Source organism: Mobula hypostoma, chromosome 9, assembly GCF_963921235.1.
Source record: "Mobula hypostoma chromosome 9, sMobHyp1.1, whole genome shotgun sequence".
NCBI lineage: Eukaryota > Metazoa > Chordata > Chondrichthyes > Myliobatiformes > Myliobatidae > Mobula > Mobula hypostoma.
Window position 1 is genome coordinate 151,601,739 of NC_086105.1, and position 17,982 is coordinate 151,619,720.

Below are 17,982 nucleotides of genomic sequence, written 5' to 3' on the forward strand. Positions count from 1 at the left end.
TCTGCCCACAAAGTCACTACGGACCTTCATGCACCCATCTACACCAACCCTCTGTTAATCCTGTTTGATTCCCCCACATTCTCTGTCAATTCTACCACTTACCTACACACTGGAGCAATAGACAATCATCAATTAAATAACCAGCTGAGATGGTCTTTGGGATGTAGAAGGAAACTTGAGTACCTGTAGGAAATCCGCAGTCATCGGGTCCGCCATTGGTCAGGTTCAACCATGGATATTGTGTCTCAGCTGTCTATGTGATTAATGAAACAGGGCAGTACAATATGGAGAGCAGACTGTTGCCCGTGCAGCAGACTCCCCGCTCCATGCAGCTGATGAACCCAAAGGAACAGCAGAGACTGATAGAATTTGGCACCAGCGGCATCACAAGAGTTGCCAGTCATCATTGAACTCAAGGTAGAACTGTCTAAGGAACTGCAACTGCAGAATTTTCCTTGGAGTTTACTCCTCTACATTATTGAATTGACTTTATTACTTACATCCTTCAAATACATGAGGAGTAGAAATCTTTTTGTTACTTCTCCATTCAAACATGAAATTATAGTAATTTATAATAAATATTATGTACAACAGGATAGTCAATATAACATAGAAATACAGTTGTGTCAGCATGTGTTAATCAGACTGATGGCCTGGTGGAAGAAGCTGTCCCGGAGCCTGTTGGTCCTGGCTTTTATGCTGAGGTACTGTTTCCCAGATGGTAACAGCTGGAATAGTTTGTGATTGGGGTGACTCGGGTCTCCAATGACCCTTCAGGCTCTTTTTACAAACTTGTCTTTGTAAATGTCCTGAACAGTGGGAAGTTCACATCTACCGATGTGCTGGGCTGTCCGCACCACTCTCTACAGAGTCCTGTGATTGAGGGAAGTACAGTTCCCATATCAGGCAGCGATGCAGGCTCATCGTGTCCCTGTAGAAAGTTCTTAGAATTTGGAGGGCCCATACCCAACTTCTTCAACAGTCTGAGGTGAAAGAGGTGCTGTTGCTTTCTTCATCACGCAGCCAGCATGTACAGACCACGTGAGATCCTTGGTGATATGTATACCAAGGAACTTAAAGCTCTTCACCCTCTCAATCCCAGATCCAATGATGTCTATAGGGATTAGCCTGTCTCTGTTTCTCCACAACCAGCTACTTTATTTTTGCGACATTGAGGGACAGGTTGTTTTCTTGACACCACTGTGTCAGGGTGATGACTTCCTCTCTGTAGGCTGCCTCATTATTATTTGAGGTTAGGCCAATCAGTGTAGTATCATCAGCAAATTTAATTAGCAGATTGGAGCTGTGGGTGGCGATACAGTCATGGGTATATAGAGAGTAAAGGAGAGGGCTTAGTACATAGCTCTGAGGGGCACCCATGTTGAGGGTCAGAGGGGCAGAGGTGAGGGAGCCCAGAGCCCATTCTTACCACCTGCCAGCGATCTGATAGGAAGTCCAGGATCCGGCTACACAGTTGTAGAAACTGTGATCAAGGCTCATAAGACTGATTGGCCTAATCTCAAATAATAGTGAGGCAGCCTACAGAGAAGAAGTTATCACCCTGACACAGTGGTGTCACGAAGACAACCCGTGAAGGCCGAGGTCTCTGAGCTTCTTGTCGAGCCTGGAGGGAATTATGGTGTTGAATGCTGAACTGTAGTCCAAGAACAGCATTCTCACATAAGCATCCTTCTTCTCCAGATGTGTAAGGACGGTATGAAGATCAGTGGCTATTGCGTCGTCTGTCGATCGGTTGTGTCGGTAGGGGAATTGTAGGGGGTCTAGTCTGGGTGGTAGCATGCTGTAGATGTAATCCTTGACCAGCCTCTCTAAGCATTTGCTATTATTGAGGTGAGTGTGACAGGATGCCAGTCGTTCAGACATGTTACCTTGGTCTTTTTAGGTACAGGAACAATGGTGAATGTTTTGAAGCAGGAGGGCACTCTACACTGGGAGAGGGAGAGATTAAAAATGTGTATAAACACACCTTCCAGTTGTGCCGTGCACATCCTGAGTACTCCCCCTGGGATGCCGTCCGGTCCCGCAGCTTTGTGCCTGTCAACCTATTGGAAACACCCGCATACTTTGGCCTCAGAGATGACCGAGCTGCCAGTCACATCATCTGCAGCCTTCCCCATGAGTGGGTATGGCCGCAAGGAGGCAGAAGTTTGAGATCAGAATTTTCCTTCTCCTCATTGAGCTGCCAACCACAGGTGAAGGGCCCCATCTGCCCACAGTGACTGGTACCAGTAACCAGCCTTTGCCCCTTCCTCTGCCAATAGAAATGGTTCTGCTGGGCTTAGTAGCTAAGCCATTCATAAAGGCTGGGAGCTGGATTTGGTTGTCAGAAGTTATTTGAGACACATGCCATTAGTAGCATTTAACAGGTAGTGGGGGCTTATCCCCACTACTCCCTGCTATAACAACCTGAACGAACCAGGTATATGCAGATTCCACACAGACAGTACAGGATTGAACTTGAATTGAATTGAATTGACTTTATTTCTTACATCCTTCACATACATGAGGAGTAAACATTTTTATGTTACATCTCCGTCTGAATGTGCAATGTGCAATTTATAGTAATTTTGTAATAAATAGTATGTACAACAGGACAGTCAGTATAGCATAGAAATACAATTAGATCAGTGTGAATTAATCAGTTTGATGGCCTGGTGGAAGAAGCTGTCCCAGAGCCTGTTGGTCCTGGCTTTTATGCTGTAGTACCGTTTCCTGGATGGTAGCAGCTGGAATAGATTGTGGTTGGTGTGACTTGGGTCCCCAATGATCTTTCAGCCCCTTTTTACACACCTGACTTTGTAAATATCCTGGAAAGTGGGAAGTTCACATCTACAGATGCGCTGGGCTGTCCGCACCACTCTCTGCAGAGTCCTGCGATTGAGGGAGGTACAGTTCCCATACCAGGCAGTGATGCAGCCAGTCAGGATGCTCTCAATTGTGCCCCTGTAGAAAGTTCTTAGGATTTGGGGACTCATGCCAAACTTTTTCAACCATCTGAGATGAGAGAGGTGCTGTTGTGCCTTTTTCACCACACAGCCGGTGTGTACAGACCACGTGAGATCCCCGGTGATGTGTATGCTGAGGAACTTAAAGCTGTTCACCCTCTCAACTCCAGATACATTGATGTCAATAGGGGTTAGCCTGTCTCCATTCCTCCTGTAGTCCACAACCAACTCCTTTGTTTTTGCGACATTGAGGGAGAGGTTGTTTTCTTGACATCACTGTATCAGGGTGATGACTTCTTCTCTGTAGACTGCCTCATTATTATTTGAAATTAGGCCCATCAATGTTGTATCATCAGCAAATTTAATTAGCAGATTGGAACTGTGGGTAGCGGCACAGTCATGGGTATACAGTGGGTAAAGGAGAAGGCTTAGGACACAGTCCTGCGCTGGTGGTCAGAGGGGCAGAGGTGAGGGAGCCTACTTCTACCACCTTCTGGTGATCTGGCAGGAAGACCAGGATCCAGCTACACAAGGTTATTCTCCAGATGTGTAAGGACGGTGTGTAGAGCTGTGGCTATTGCATCATCTGTCAATTGGTTGTGCCAGCAGGTGAATTATAGGGGGTTCATTCAATGTGGGTGGCAGACGTTAAAAATGTCCGTAAACACAGCTGCCAGTTGTGCAGCATACATCCTGTACACACCCTGGGATGCCGTCCGATCCTGCAGCCTTGCGACTGTCCACTCGATGGAAACACCTGCCTACTTCAGCCTCAGAGATGACCAAGGTGCACCTCGGGGTCTCAGTGTTGGCGACATCAAACCGAGCGTAAAAAAGATTCAGCTCATCTGGAAATGAGGCCATGATGTTGGCAGCACCACTGCGCTTAGCTTTGAAGTCTGCAATGGTGTACAGACTTTGCCATAAGCGACGTGTGTAGTTGATGGAGAGTTGTGTCCAGATCTTGTCCCTGTATTGTTTCACTGCCTTGATGACTTTGTGTAGATCGTAGCTGCATTTCTTGAGTTCCTGTTGATTACTGGCAGCAAACGTTCTCTCTTGCGTAGTAAGTGCAGGACGCACGAAACTGCTGATTCAGTGTTTCAGGTTTGGATAGACCCTGACAGATTTTTGGGGGACAACGTCCTCAATGCACTTCCAGATGAAGCTTGTAGCCCCTTCTGTGAACTAGGAGACATCTTTATTGGGAAAGACATTGCAGTTGACGTTATTAAAGCAGTCCTGTAGCATGGAGACCGAATGGTCGGACCAACAGTGGATGGTTTTAACTTTGGCTGTACATGGACAGAAGCAAGATAGAGGAATGATCCGACTTCTCAAACAGCGGACGGAGGAGTGCTTTGTCAGCATTGCGGAAGGGAGAGTAGCAGTGCTCGAGTATGCTATCTCCCCGTGTGCTCACCTGGATGTGTTGACAAAGTTCAGAGAGACTTTAGACAGTGACACTCTATTAAAGTCTCCGGTGACGATGAAAGCAGCCTCTGGGTGTGCAGTCTCCAGGGTGATGATGGTCTCGTACAGTTCCTTCAGAACCTTGGGAACTTGGGCTGCTCGATCCGTGATGCAGCAGCTCTAGATTCAGATCTATTTATCACATGTATATGGAAATAAATACACAGTGAAATGTGTCATTTGTATTAACAACCAATACACCAAAAGATGTACTGGGGGTAGCCTGTAAGTGTTGCCGCACATTCCAGTGGCAACATAGCGTGCCCACGATGCTCGGCAGAACAACAAAGAACACAGCAAGCAACAAAACGTCAACAGCAAAATATGCCCTGTTCCTCCATCTCTCTCTCACACACACACACAGTTCTCCAGCTCCAGTAAAATATTCCACACTTCCAACTGAGCTTCAGGTTTTGATCTTCGGTATTGAACCCTGGACTAGCTGATGACAGGACCCCAAACTCCAAATGATCAGCTCTGAAGCCTCCTAATCACATAGATAACTGATCCTAAGATCCATCACTGTATTCGTTGCACCACAATGCTGCCCAAGTTGTAGTTTGTGAAAATGTACTGTGTGGTTGACAGGGAGAATAATAATTTGACACAGAACACATGGGCCCAAGGGCCTGTTTCTGTGCTGCAGTGCTCTATGGCTTTATATTTTCTATTCAAAGTTCAAAGAAAATTTATTATCACCATATACATCCCTGAGACTCACTTTCTTGTGGGCATACTCAGTAAATCCAATAACCATAATTGAATCAATGAAAGATTGAACCCAATAGAAAGATAACAAACCAATGTGCAAAAGACAATGAACTGGGCAAGTACAAAAGAAAAAAAAGTAATAACAAATAAATAAATAATAAATATCGAGAACATGAGATGCAGAGTCGTTGAAAGTGAGTCCGTAGGTTGTGGGAACAGTTCAGTGTTGGGGTGGGTGAGGTTGAGCTAAGTTCAAGAGTCTGATGGTTGAGGGGTAATTGATTGATTAATTCCATTAATTCTATTGCGATTATTATTCCATTATGGATTTATTGAGTATGCCTGCAAGAAAATGAACCTCCAGGTTGTATATGGTGACATGTACGTACTTTGATAATGAATTTATTTTGAATTTTGAACTGTTCCTGAAGCTGGAGAATTGGGTCTTGAGGCTCCTGTACCTTCTTCCTGATGGCAGCAACGAGGAGAGATCATGGTGGGGCGGGGACGGTGTCCCTGATGATGGATAATTAGGCCTTTATTTAGCTTACAATCTACTCTGAAGCAAAATTAATCATTAATGGGTGCTTTGGGATATCCTGAAAATTGAACAGAGCCACACATAACTTTTATTTAGTTCCATAGCTTAATCACTGAATGAGAACTACACACTGGTAAGCACAAACTACTAATTTCTTTTCCCTATTTCAACACAAGTCTGGTGGTGGTCACATGTTTTAATACTAATTCACATTCTCTTTCCCCCTCTGTTTTTACACCACTTATTGAATTTATTTTTTTTAAATATGTGTATTGTAATTGTAAGTTTTTAAATAATTATCTATTGCAATGTAAAGCTGCTGGAAAACAATAAATTTCATAACATATGCCAGTGACATTAAACCTGATTCTGATTTTGAAGTTAAATTAAAAACATAATGTCTGAAAATACATACTTTAAATGCGTTAAAGTTATTTTTACCTGGGAATTTCTTTGAGACCATTGGTTCTGTCTCCATCGGTCAAGGACCACTGCTCCCTGCTGGAATAGTACTCTGTTGACACCTGGTTGTTGAATGTGACAGGTGCTCCTGACTGCTTAGTGCAGAACAAGGCGAGCTGTTCCATAAGGTAGTTCTCACTCTTTACACGCGAGGGAACTGCATAGCACAAAAAGAATACTCAAGGCATAAGAGCGGATTTCACGCTGTGTTTTTTTGTTGTGACACCATAGCAATTGTATAAAGACCAGATAAAGTGGAACCAGATAATATCTCAGCAGTGGTATGGAAGACTTGTGCTACGCAACTAGCTGGTTGGATCACCATCTAGTACGGATGCACCAAAGCACAAGATCGGAAAAACACGCCGAGGGGTGTAAACTCAGCCAGCTTCATCATGGGCACCATCAAAGACATCTTGAAAAGGTGATCCCTCAAAAAAGCAGCACCCATCATTAAGGACTCCCATAACCCAGATGTGGCTTCTTCTCATTACTACCATTAGGGAAAAACTACCATTTCAGGAGCCTGAAAGCACACATGCAACATTTAAGTAACAGCTTAGAAAACTTAAAAAAGCCTACAGCACAATATAGGCTCTTTGGCCCACAATGCTGTGCTGAACATGTACCTACTTTAGAAATTACCTAGGGTTACCCATAGCCTTCTATTTTTCTAAGCTCTATGTACCTATCCAGAAGTCTCTTAAAAGATCCTATCGTATCTGCCTCCACCACCGTTGCTGGCAGCCCATTCCATGCACTCACCTCTCTCTACGTAAAAAACTTAGCCCCGCATTTCCTCTGTACCTACTTCCAAGCACCTTAAAACTGTGCCCTCTCGTGTTAGCCATTTCAGACCTAGGAAAAAGCCTCTGACTATCCACACAATCAATGCCTCTCATCATCTTATACACCTTTATCAGGTCACCTCTCATCCTCCGTTGCTCCAAGGAGAAAAGGCCGAGTTCGCTCAACCTGTTTTCATAAGGCATGCTCCCCAATCCAGGCAACATCCTTGTAAATCTCCTCTGCACCCTTTCTATGGCTTCCACATCCTTCCTGTAGTGAGGCGACCAGAACTGAGCACAGTACTCCAAGTGGGGTCTGACCAGGGTCCTATATAGCTGCAACATTACCTCTCAGCTCTTAAACTAAATCCCACGATTGATGAAGGCCAATGCACCGTATGCCTTCTTAACCACAGAGTCAACCTGCACAGCTGCTTTGAGCGTCCTATGGACTTGGACCCCAAGATCCCTCTGATCTTCCACACTGCCAAGAGTCTTACCATTAATACTATATTCTGCCATCATATTTGACCTACCAAAATGAACCACCTCACACTTATCTGGGTTGAACTCCATCTGCCACTTCTCAGCCCAGTTTTGCATCCCGCTGTAATCTCTGACAGCCCTCCACACTATCCACAACACCCCCAACCTTTGTGTCATCAGCAAATTTACTAACCCATCCCTCCACTTCCTTATCCAGGTCATTTATAAAAATGATGAAGAGAACGGGTCCCAGAACAGATCCCTGAGGCACACCACTGGTCACCAACCTCCATGCAGAATATGACCCATCTGCAACCAGTCTTTGCCTTCTGTGAGCAAGCTTCTTCCCCTCTGCCATCAGATTTCTGAATGGTCCATGAATCCATAAACACTATCCAGACATCCCACCTCTCCCGGAAGTTCCAGGAGTCTCCTGCATATTGATAGTTGTTCCCTAATGCCGCAAATGATATACAATATCCCGGAAATTGATTGTTTTGAGAGTGAGCGAGCGCGAGAGAGAGAATGAGAGCGAGCGAGAGCGCGAGAGAGAGAGCGCGCGTGCACATGCGCGTGCCATGGCAGAGTGTTCCAAAAAAAAAATACAAAATGTATGTCACCCCAGACTACACTAAAGTGTACCCTTGCCTAATAGGGGTCAAAAATAATGATAGTGTTGCTCGCTGCACTGTTTGCAACAGTGACTTTTCTATTGCCCATGGTGGGTTAAAACTGTAAAAGACATGCTGAGGTGAGTTCAACTGGTATCATTCATTCATTAGCATAGCTAATGTTATTTAAACTAACTGGCTAGCTGCTAAGGAGCTACTCTATTGCAGACATTCCACCTCTCTCGGAAGTTCCGGGACTCTCCCACAAATTGATGGTGCTACCTCCCTGAAATGAGTTTTTGCAGAGTGGGATGTCTGACTACCACACTATTGTTGCCCTCTTTTTCCACTACTTATTACATTTTTTTAATAAATGGTTCTTATTTTAATTTTTTTTATGCCTTTCACTGTACTGCTGCAAAGCAATAAATTCTATTGCATATGTCAGTGATAATAAATCTGATTCTGAAAGTATGATTCCTGTTTACCTGAACCAGACCAAGAACAGTTGATGAGATCCTCCACATCAGGGCTGTGGTCTTTTGGATCACTCTCGTGGTCTTTGATGTGTTGCAGGCTGTGGAGAAGTTCATCCAGATATGCCTCCTCCACACACTAAAAATGGTGAGAGCAAGTCAGCTTGATGGGTCACATGAAATATTATCTTATATATAATATTCAATGAAAGCATTTGTTTAAAGAATACAGCCTGGGAACGGCTTTTAGAAATCGAAGGTACATCTTTGGGCCCCTTATCTAAGAAAGGACGCGCTGACGTTGGGGAGGGTCCAGAGAAGGTTCACAAGAATGAAAGGACGAATGAGGAGCATTTGATGGCTCTTTGCCTGTGTACCTCTGGAGCTTAGAACAATGGGAGGGGGGGGGAATCTCATTGAAGCCTACTGAATATTGAATGGCCGAGATAAAGAGGACGTGGAGTGGATATTTCCTATAGTGGGGGATTCTAGAACCAGAGACACAGCCTCAGAATAGAATTGCGTCCCCTTAGAATAGAGATGAGAGGAATTTTGTTAGCCAGAGGGTGGTGAATCTGTGGAATTCATTGCCACAGGCAGCTGTGGTGGCCCAAGTCATTGGGTATATTTAAAGTGGAGGTGACATGTTCTTGATTAGCGAGGGCGTTAAAGGGTACGTGAAGAAGGCAAGAGATGGAGTTGTGCGAATTAATAATTTATCCATGATGGAATGGCAGGGCAGACTCAATGAGCAGAACAGCCTAATTCTGCTCCTATGTCTTACGGTCTGAAGAAAAGCAACTCTTGTCCTGTCTTATGAAAATGATTTTGGAGCCTGGACTGGAGCACAGATCATTTCAAACTTCACCAAGAGCTGTTGGTGGAGGCGAGGAGATCACAGGAATGTCAGTCAAATTGAACATTTGGATCTCCCATTTATCAATGCTATCAGTTAGCATCAAGCCGCATTTAGACCTAGAGTTCAAACTCAATGTCTTCAGTACGATAAGGGACCTGAGGTTCCAGTACTTTCTTATATGGCCACCTTAGAAAGAGTATTGTTTAGGGAATTATACTAAGTTAACCCCCTTTTCTTTAACAGAAAGAGGTAATGTATATCAGCTCACCTCTAAAGAAAGAATAGGTGGGTTGTGAGAGTGTAGTCCACCGGACGTTGGATCTCCACTGATTAACTTATCCTTTGATACTGTTCCTTCAAGTTCTTGGTTTTTACTGGAGTTCATGAGGTGCTTTTCAGGAGATGCTGCCTTGTCCAGGAGAATTTGTGAGGTGCTTTCAGAGATATTTTTCACCAAGTCCCTTGCAGCTGTTAATTCCGGAAGCCCAGCAGTAGTTGGTGTTGGGGTGCACCAATAATCCAGCTTCCCATCTCCACTGGCTTGACACATGAGGCTCTTTTGTTCTTTGCTGCTAATAACCTTTTGCCTTCTGGATAAATATGGGTCCCCTCCACCATTGTCTCTTGCATCTGTAAGGTGCTCCTTTTCAGCAGACTGAGGTTCTATCTCTGGATGTAGCAAGTTCCTATCATTGATGAGACTTACAGATGGTGTTGAATCTGTGGAATCACCACTGAAAGAAGCAAGTTCACCTTCCAGACAATCATTGATGCCATTGAATTTCTGCAAGTGCCAGGTAGTCTTACCCCAAAAGTCTTCATGATCATCAGATGTCTTTGCTTTGTTCTCTGTTGCCCAAGCCTCAGGTGGACACCTTGCAGATTCCAGCATTTCCTGTGGATATCCAGAAACCATTGACACCAGCAGCAACATATAAGCTTTGAGTGTTTTAGTTATTTATTATTAATTTACAGATATAGTGCAGAACAGGCCCTCTTGGCTCTTCAAGCCGTACTGCCAACAACCCCCGGTTTAGTCCTCGCCTAATCACAGGACAACTTACAATCACTCATTAAGTTAGTAAGTGGTACATCTTTGGACTGTGGGAAGAAACTGGAGCCCCCAGAGGAAACCCATGTGGTCACAGGGAGAATACACCACAAGATACAGGAGTAAAATTCATTGCAACAGATGGCTCTGCGGCCAAATCATTGAGTATATTTAAGATGAAGGTTGATAGGTTCTTGATTAATCAGGACATCAAAGGTTACGGGGAGAAGGCAGGAGAATTGGGTTGCGAGGGATAATAAATAAGCTGTGATGGAATGGCAGAGCAGACTCAAAGAGTTGAACAGCGAAATTCTGAGCCTATGTCTTATGGTACCTTCTTCCTGTGACCTTGTGGGTTTCCGTCAGGTACTCCCATTTCCTCCCACAGTCCATACACCTACTGATTAGTAGGTTAATTGTCTCTGTAAATTGTCCTGTGATGAGGTTCATATTAATGGGGGGGTTGCGGGGCAGTGTGTCTCGTTGGGTTGGAAGGGCCTGTTCCATGCTGTATCTCTAAACAAATAATAAATATCGCTAATTTGCTCTATTGTCAAAGAGCAGAACCCCTACACCAACCCAAACCACCAGATCTAGCTCTCTGTTCAACCCTGACCAACCCAACTCACCAGTTCTAGCTCTCTATTCAACACTGACCACCCCAACTCACTAATTCTAGCTCTCTGTTCAATGCACTGTGTCAGCCTCTGCAGACTTCAGCCCAAGAATTTCAAATTCTGTAGGCTGGGGAGCTGTGAGACTGATGTTCTCTCAAAGACATGAAGAGACTTGTGCCAAGATAGAAAGAGAAGATGTGGATCAGAGCCATGGCATTGTCTGCAATGAAAGTTCTAAACTTGGCTCTCACGTAGAATAAAACTGAACAGGGCACCAACCTCAGGAGACAGTATTCCTACAGGGGTGTCAATACAACAAGTGGATTTTTACCTCAAGAACTGGGTCTTCAAGAGTTAAGTTTCTCAGATCCTCTGGCAGGCATGAAATTAGCCCCGTGGTGTCTCGCTGGAAAATCGCAACTTCACCATCTTCTGAACCTGACTGCGCAAGGTAAAAAAATACAAGAAGTGGAAGGTGAGATCTCAGAACAGAGAGAGAAAAACTGAACAATGGGTATGTGGACTTAGTCTGATATTCATAACTGAGTTCAAACACTGAAGGACCAAGAAATCAGCACAGGAAAAGGTTAAAACGATGATGGTCAGAACCGAAATGAGAATTGATGTGGGGAATAACTGACACCACCTCATCCCATCCACCAAATAGGAATCATCATAACACTCCTAGTCTATCCCATCTGTGTTCAGAAGTTCATTTCCTTCACCTTGCTAACTGTGTACAGGAGTTCAAGTTGAAGTTTATTGTCATCTGATTGTACATATATATAACCAAATGAAACAACATTCTGCTGAACCACAGTGCACTAACGCAACATATATTACACAGAACACATAAAACAAAATATTACCACAAATAAGTTAATAAATTCAAAATGCATGTAATGCACAGCACGGGAAACAGTACAGCAAATAGCTTGCTGTCCTAATGACAAGACCTCGGTCATGGTAAGGTATTCATTAGTCTCTCATCCTGAAGGAAGGAGCTGTTACTCCAGTCTGGCAGTCATAGTCCTGATGCTCCTGTACCTCCTTCCTGATGGTAGTGGCTCAGAGAGATTGTGGGATGGCTGGTAGGGATTGTCAACAATGAACCGGGCCCCTCCCCTACAACGCTCCTGGGAAATGTCACAAATGGGGGGAAGGAGACCCCAGTGAACCTCTCAGTGGTTTTTACTATCCCCTGTAGGGTTATGGTATCTATAATGCTCAATAGAACATGGGAGAACTGAATGCAGTAAATTTCAATACTCATATCACACACCCACGGCAGTGGCTCATCTCGTTACTCAGGCTCATTATACCTGCTGTGAGATCCTGTGCACGGTCTGAAATAGGTCTCAGATGATATAGTAATTGTGAATTGACACTTGGACTAAAATCTTCCTGTCATACTCTTCCCCCCAACACCGGCCATTTCAATGCCTTGACATAACCAGCTCTGAAACATAGTCATAGTCATACTTTTTGATCCCGGGAGAAATTGGATTTTCGTTACAGTTGCTCCATAAATAATAAATAGTAATAAAACCATAAATAGTTAAATAGTAATATGTAAATTATGCCAGGAAGTAAGTCCAGGACCAGCCTATTGGCTCAGGGTGTCTGACTCTCCAAGGGAGGAGTTGTAAAGTTTGATGGCCACAGGCAGGAGTGACTTCCTATGACGCTCTGTGTTGCATCTCGGTGGAATGAGTCTCTGGCTGAATGTACTCCTGTGCCCAACCAGTACATTATGTAGTGGATGGGAGACATTGTCCAAGATGGCATGCAACTTGGACAGCATCCTCTTTTCAGACACCACCGTCAGAGAGTCCAGTTCCATCCCCACAACATCACTGGCCTTACGAATGAGTTTGTTGATTCTGTTGGTGTCTGCTACCCTCAGCCTGCTGCCCCAGCACACAACAGCAAACATGATAGCACTGGCCACCACAGACTCGTAGAACATCCTCAGCATCGTCTGGCAGATGCTAAAGGACCTCAGTCTCCTCAGGATATAGAGACGGCTCTGACCCTTCTTGTAGACAGCCTCAGTGTTCTTTGACCAGTCCAGTTTATTGTCAATTTGTATACCCAGGTATTTGTAATCCTCCACCATGTCCACACTGACCCCCTGGATGGAAACAGGGGTCACTGGTACCTTAGCTCTCTTCAGGTCTACCACCAGCTCCTTAGTCTTTTTCACATTAAGCTGCAGATAATTCTGCTCACACCATGTGACAAAGTTTCCTACCGTAGCCCTGTACTCAGCCTCATCTCCCTTGCTGATGCATCCAACTATGGCAGAGTCATCAGAAAACTTCTGAAGATGACAAGACTCTGTGCAGTAGTTGAAGTCCGAGGTATAAATGGTGAAGCGAAAGGGAGACAAGACAGTCCCCTGTGGAGCCCCAGTGCTGCTGATCACTCTGTCGGATACACAGTGTTGCAAGCACACGTACTGTCGTCTGCCAGTCAGGTAATCAAGAATCCATGACACCAGGACAGCATCCACCTGCATCGCTGTCAGCTTCTCCCCCAGCAGAGCAGGGAGGATGGTGTTGAACGCACTGGAGAAGTCAAAAAACATGACCCTCACAGTGCTCGCTGGCTTGTGCAGGTGGGTGTAGACACGGTTCAGCAGGTAGACGATGGCATCCTCAACTCCTAGTCGGGGCTGGTAGGTGAACTGGAGGGGATCTAAGTGTGGCCTGACCATAGGCCGGAGCAGCTCCAGAACAAGTCTCTCCAGGATCTTCATGATGTGGGAGGTCAATGCCACTGGTCTGTAGTCATTGAGGTCGCTGGGGCGCGGCGTCTTCGGTACAGGGACGAGGCAGGACGTCTTCCACAGCACAGGAACCCTCCGGAGCCTCAGGCTCAGGTTGAATACATGGTGAAGTACTCCACATAGCTGAGGGGCACAGGCTTTGAGCACCCTGGTACTGACACCATCCGGTCCTGCAGCCTTGCTTGGGTTGAGACGTTTCAGTGTTAAAGGTACAGAGAGCACAACACAGAGCTGGGAAGTGGGCTTGCTCTCAATTGCCAATTTTGGAGCGGGGGGCATAATAGGCAGAACCACCCTCCTCTACATACCAATGAATCTCATTCTTTCCCCTCCTCCCTGGGTATTCTATACCCTTCCTTCCTCTATGTGTGGGCACATGGCTAAGTGGTTAAGGCATTGGACTAGCAACCTGAAGGTCGTGAGTTCGAGCTGCAGCCGAGGCAGCGTGTTCTGTCCTTGAGCAAGGCACTTAATCACACATTGCTCTGTGACGACACCGGTGCCAAGCTGTATGGGTCCTAATGCCCTTCCCTTGGACAGCATCGATGTCGTGGAGAGGGGAGACTTGCAGCATGGGAAACTGCCGGTCTTCCATACAACCTCGCCCAGGCCTGCGCCCTGAAGAGTGAAGACTTTCCAGGCGCAGATCCATGGTCTCGCAAGACTAACGGATGCCTTTTTTTTTTCTTCTTCCACTGTCCTGTCATACCTTCAGTTAAATCTGCCTTATAAGTTGGCTGAAGTTACACCACTTAATTATAGAAAGTAGAGCATTACACCACAGCAAAGGCCCTTCAGCCCATGATATTGTGATCAAACTAACCCTTTCCTCCTGCAAATACCCTCCATTTTTTTCTATCATCCATGTGCCTATCTAAGAGTTTCTTAATGCGCCTACTATCATCACCCCTGGCAGGGCGTTCCACACAGCCAAGACCCTCTGTGTAAAGAAATTACCTCTGACATCCCCTCTATACTTTCCACCAATTGCCTCAAAATTATGCTCCTTGCATTAAATATTTCCACCCTGGGAAAAGTCTCTGGCTGTCCACTTAATCTACGCCTCTTATAAATGCATTTCAGTGCCTAGTCAGAAGAAATATTTAAAATCCTTTACTTTTTGTGTAGGAACTGAAATTTCCCTTCCCTACCATTCCCACTGACATGACATATGTGGAAATCACCATCAGTTCAGCTCAAAAAACTTATTCCAATGTTAATAAGCAGCATATTTAACATTGGGATTCTGAAACTAAGACTTACTGATGAAAAGTCTGAATCCAGGGAGGGGAGTTCATCTTTAACATGTGCAAATATCGAATCCCAGTACGATTTGTGACTATTGTGCAGAGTTGTTAAGCTGTAATCAGTTCTCTGGCTATCACAGCTTCTTCCATCAACCTGAGTCACTTTCCCATTCTCATTTGAAGTCATATTCATTCAGGACCCCGCTTGTTCACGCAGTAGGCGTCTGAAAGCATAAGCAATAGTTTATGATTCATAGGCTGAAACAGCATGAATCCTCAAGTATGCATTTATTTATTTTTGTTCAGATACAGTAACCCTTCCGGCCCAACGAGCCACTCCGCCCAGCAGCCCACCGATCTAATACACAACAATCTCCAATAACCAATTAACCTACTAACTGGAACGCATTTGAACCGGGGAAAGAAACCCAGCACCCGGACGAAATCCACGTGTTCACGGGAAGACAGTGCCAGAAATGAATTCCGAAATCCAGAATGCCCCAAACTATAACCATGGCACTCAAAATAAAATAAAGATCTTCCCCCATTACCAATAATAACACACACAAAATGCCGGAAAATTCAACAACGGAACATAGATCTTTATCCTCTTCAGCCTGTTGGATGATTGCATTTGTTACTTTAATGGCCAGTGGATCCATTTTATTGAACTGGAAGGAGACCAACCCTCCTACCACACTTCAATGGTTTTCCCAAACTATATCATGTTTAAATTTAGAAAAAATTAGAAGTGACATTTTTGATCCTTCGGTTAAATTTGAAGAGATTTGGAAACCATTATTCAACATTTTCATATGATGTAACTTGACCTTTTCCGAATCCTTCTTATTAACTTAAAATATATGATTAGAGGAGCGGAGTTGACAACATTATTGAATGTATTCGATTTAAGATATTGGTCTAGCCTTGTTTTGTTCCGTTTGCTTTCTTTTTGGGTTTAGTATTTAGTTTTTTTTTGGTTTCTTTGGGAGGGTTTTCTTTGCATTTTTTTTCTTTTTTTTTCTCTCTATGATTAACTATATTAAGAGTTTGGAAGTCTATTTCACCTGTATTATTTGAAGTCTTTTTTGTACATGTTTATCAACAATAAGATTATTCCAATCTCTCTGTATCAATACTGTTATTCTGTTTATAATTTTGGAAAATTAATAAAAAGATCTAAAAAGAAAGAAAATGCCGGAAAATTCAGGTCGGGCAGCATCTGTGGAGAGGAATAAACAGTCAATGTTTCAGGCCGGGATCCTTCATCAGGACTTGCAAAGAAGGGACAAAAGCCAATAAAAGGTATGCTACCTTGAGATTTGTCTCCTTACAGGCAGCCCCAAAACAAGAAACCCAAAAGAACCCATAATAAGAAACGACAAACACCTTAAGTGTGGGGGAGGGAGAGGAGGGAGCCCTCAGACACAAAGCCCGGAGCAGCTGGAGTAGGACAGAGCCTCAGCCTCAGTTCAGCACGTATAGGAGAGGATCACGGGAGAAAGGGAAGCAGGAGAGGAACCAGAGGGGGGTGACAGGCACTTTACATCCCTGAACCGGTTCATTTGGAAGAAAATGTGTAAGTGAATATGGTGCTACACAGGCTACCAGGGCTTGACTCTGAGCTCAGGAGTTGACATTTTCTCCCTGTGGCTAGATGGGTTTCCAGGGCTGTCCTGGACTGCTCCCACATGACCAATGTGTGCTAAGTGGTAGGTTAGTTAGCTACTGAAAATTGTCCCTTAGTTTAGGAGAACGGAGGATGGGAAGAGCTAAAAACTGGGATTGATTACATAGATTGTTGACTGTTGACATAGATGTGTCCAGGTAAAGTGAAGAACGAGAGGGACTAATCCCTCATCCCCTCACCTCCATCCCACCGTCACCAGTGGCTGGAGGTACCCACATGGCTCCCTGTTGGGACTGCTTCTTTTCACATTATAGACCATTGATTTGGATGGAGGAATTAATGGTTTTGTAGCCAAGTTTGTGGAAGATATGAAGAAAAGAGCAGACACGAGGAAATCTGCAAATGAACTTCTGCTAATGCCCCACCTCCCCCTCGTACCCCATCCGTTATTTATTTATATACCCACATTCTTTTTCTCTCTCTCCTTTTTCTCCCTCTGTCCCTCTCACTATACCCCTTGCCCATCCTCTGGGTTTCCCCCCCTCCCCCCTTTCTTTCTCCCTGGGCCTCCTGTCCCATGATCCTCTCGTATCCCCTTTGCCTATCATCTGTCCAGCTCTTGGCTCCATCCCTCCCCCTCCTGTCCTCCCCTATCATTTCGGATCTCCTCCTCCCCCTCCCACTTTCAAATCTCTTACTAGCTCTTCCTTCAGTTAGTCCTGATGGAGGGTCTCGGCCTGAAACGTCGACTGTACCTCTTCCTAGAGATGCTGCCTGGCCTGCTGCCTTCACCAGCAACTTTGATGTGTGTTGCAAGAAAAGGGCAAGTAGTGTTAAAGAGGCAGGGTGTCTATAGAAGGACTTAGACCAGGGGTTCCCAACCTGGGTTCCACGGACCCCTTGCTTAATGGTATTGGTCTATGGCATAAAAAAGGCTGGGAACTCCTGACATGGACAGATTGGGAGAATGGGCAAAGAAGTGGCAAATGGAATACAGTGTAGGCAAGTGAATGGTCATGCACTTTAGTAGAAGGAATAAAGGTATAGACTATTTTGTAAACGTGGAGAAAATTCTAAAACCATAAGTGCAAAAGGACTTGGGAGTCCTTGTGCAGGAATCCCTTAAGGTTAACTTGCGAGGCGTCGGTAAGGAATGCAAATACAATGTTAGCATTCATTTCGAGTGGACTAGAATATAAGAACAAGGATGTGATGCTGAGGCTTTATGAGTTATTGGTCCGACTGCACTTATGGCAAGTTTTGGGCCCCCGAT

The 17,982-nt window shown here is 44.7% G+C and overlaps 1 protein-coding gene across 2 annotated transcripts in view; it reads right to left on the reverse strand.

Annotated features, from left to right (window-relative positions):
• Positions 1-17,982, reverse strand: part of LOC134351425 (dynein axonemal assembly factor 8) — a 167,145-nt gene that overhangs the window by 148,638 nt on the left and 525 nt on the right. For both annotated transcript variants that reach the window (XM_063057534.1, XM_063057533.1), the window contains exons 2-6: positions 15,096-15,303; positions 11,373-11,483; positions 9,642-10,268; positions 8,527-8,653; positions 6,133-6,310 (exon numbers count right to left, since the gene is read on the reverse strand). In XM_063057534.1, coding sequence (XP_062913604.1) covers positions 6,133-6,310; positions 8,527-8,653; positions 9,642-10,268; positions 11,373-11,483; positions 15,096-15,272 — 1,220 coding nt within the window. In that variant the 5' untranslated portion in view covers positions 15,273-15,303. The remainder of the gene's footprint in view (positions 1-6,132; positions 6,311-8,526; positions 8,654-9,641; positions 10,269-11,372; positions 11,484-15,095; positions 15,304-17,982) is intronic.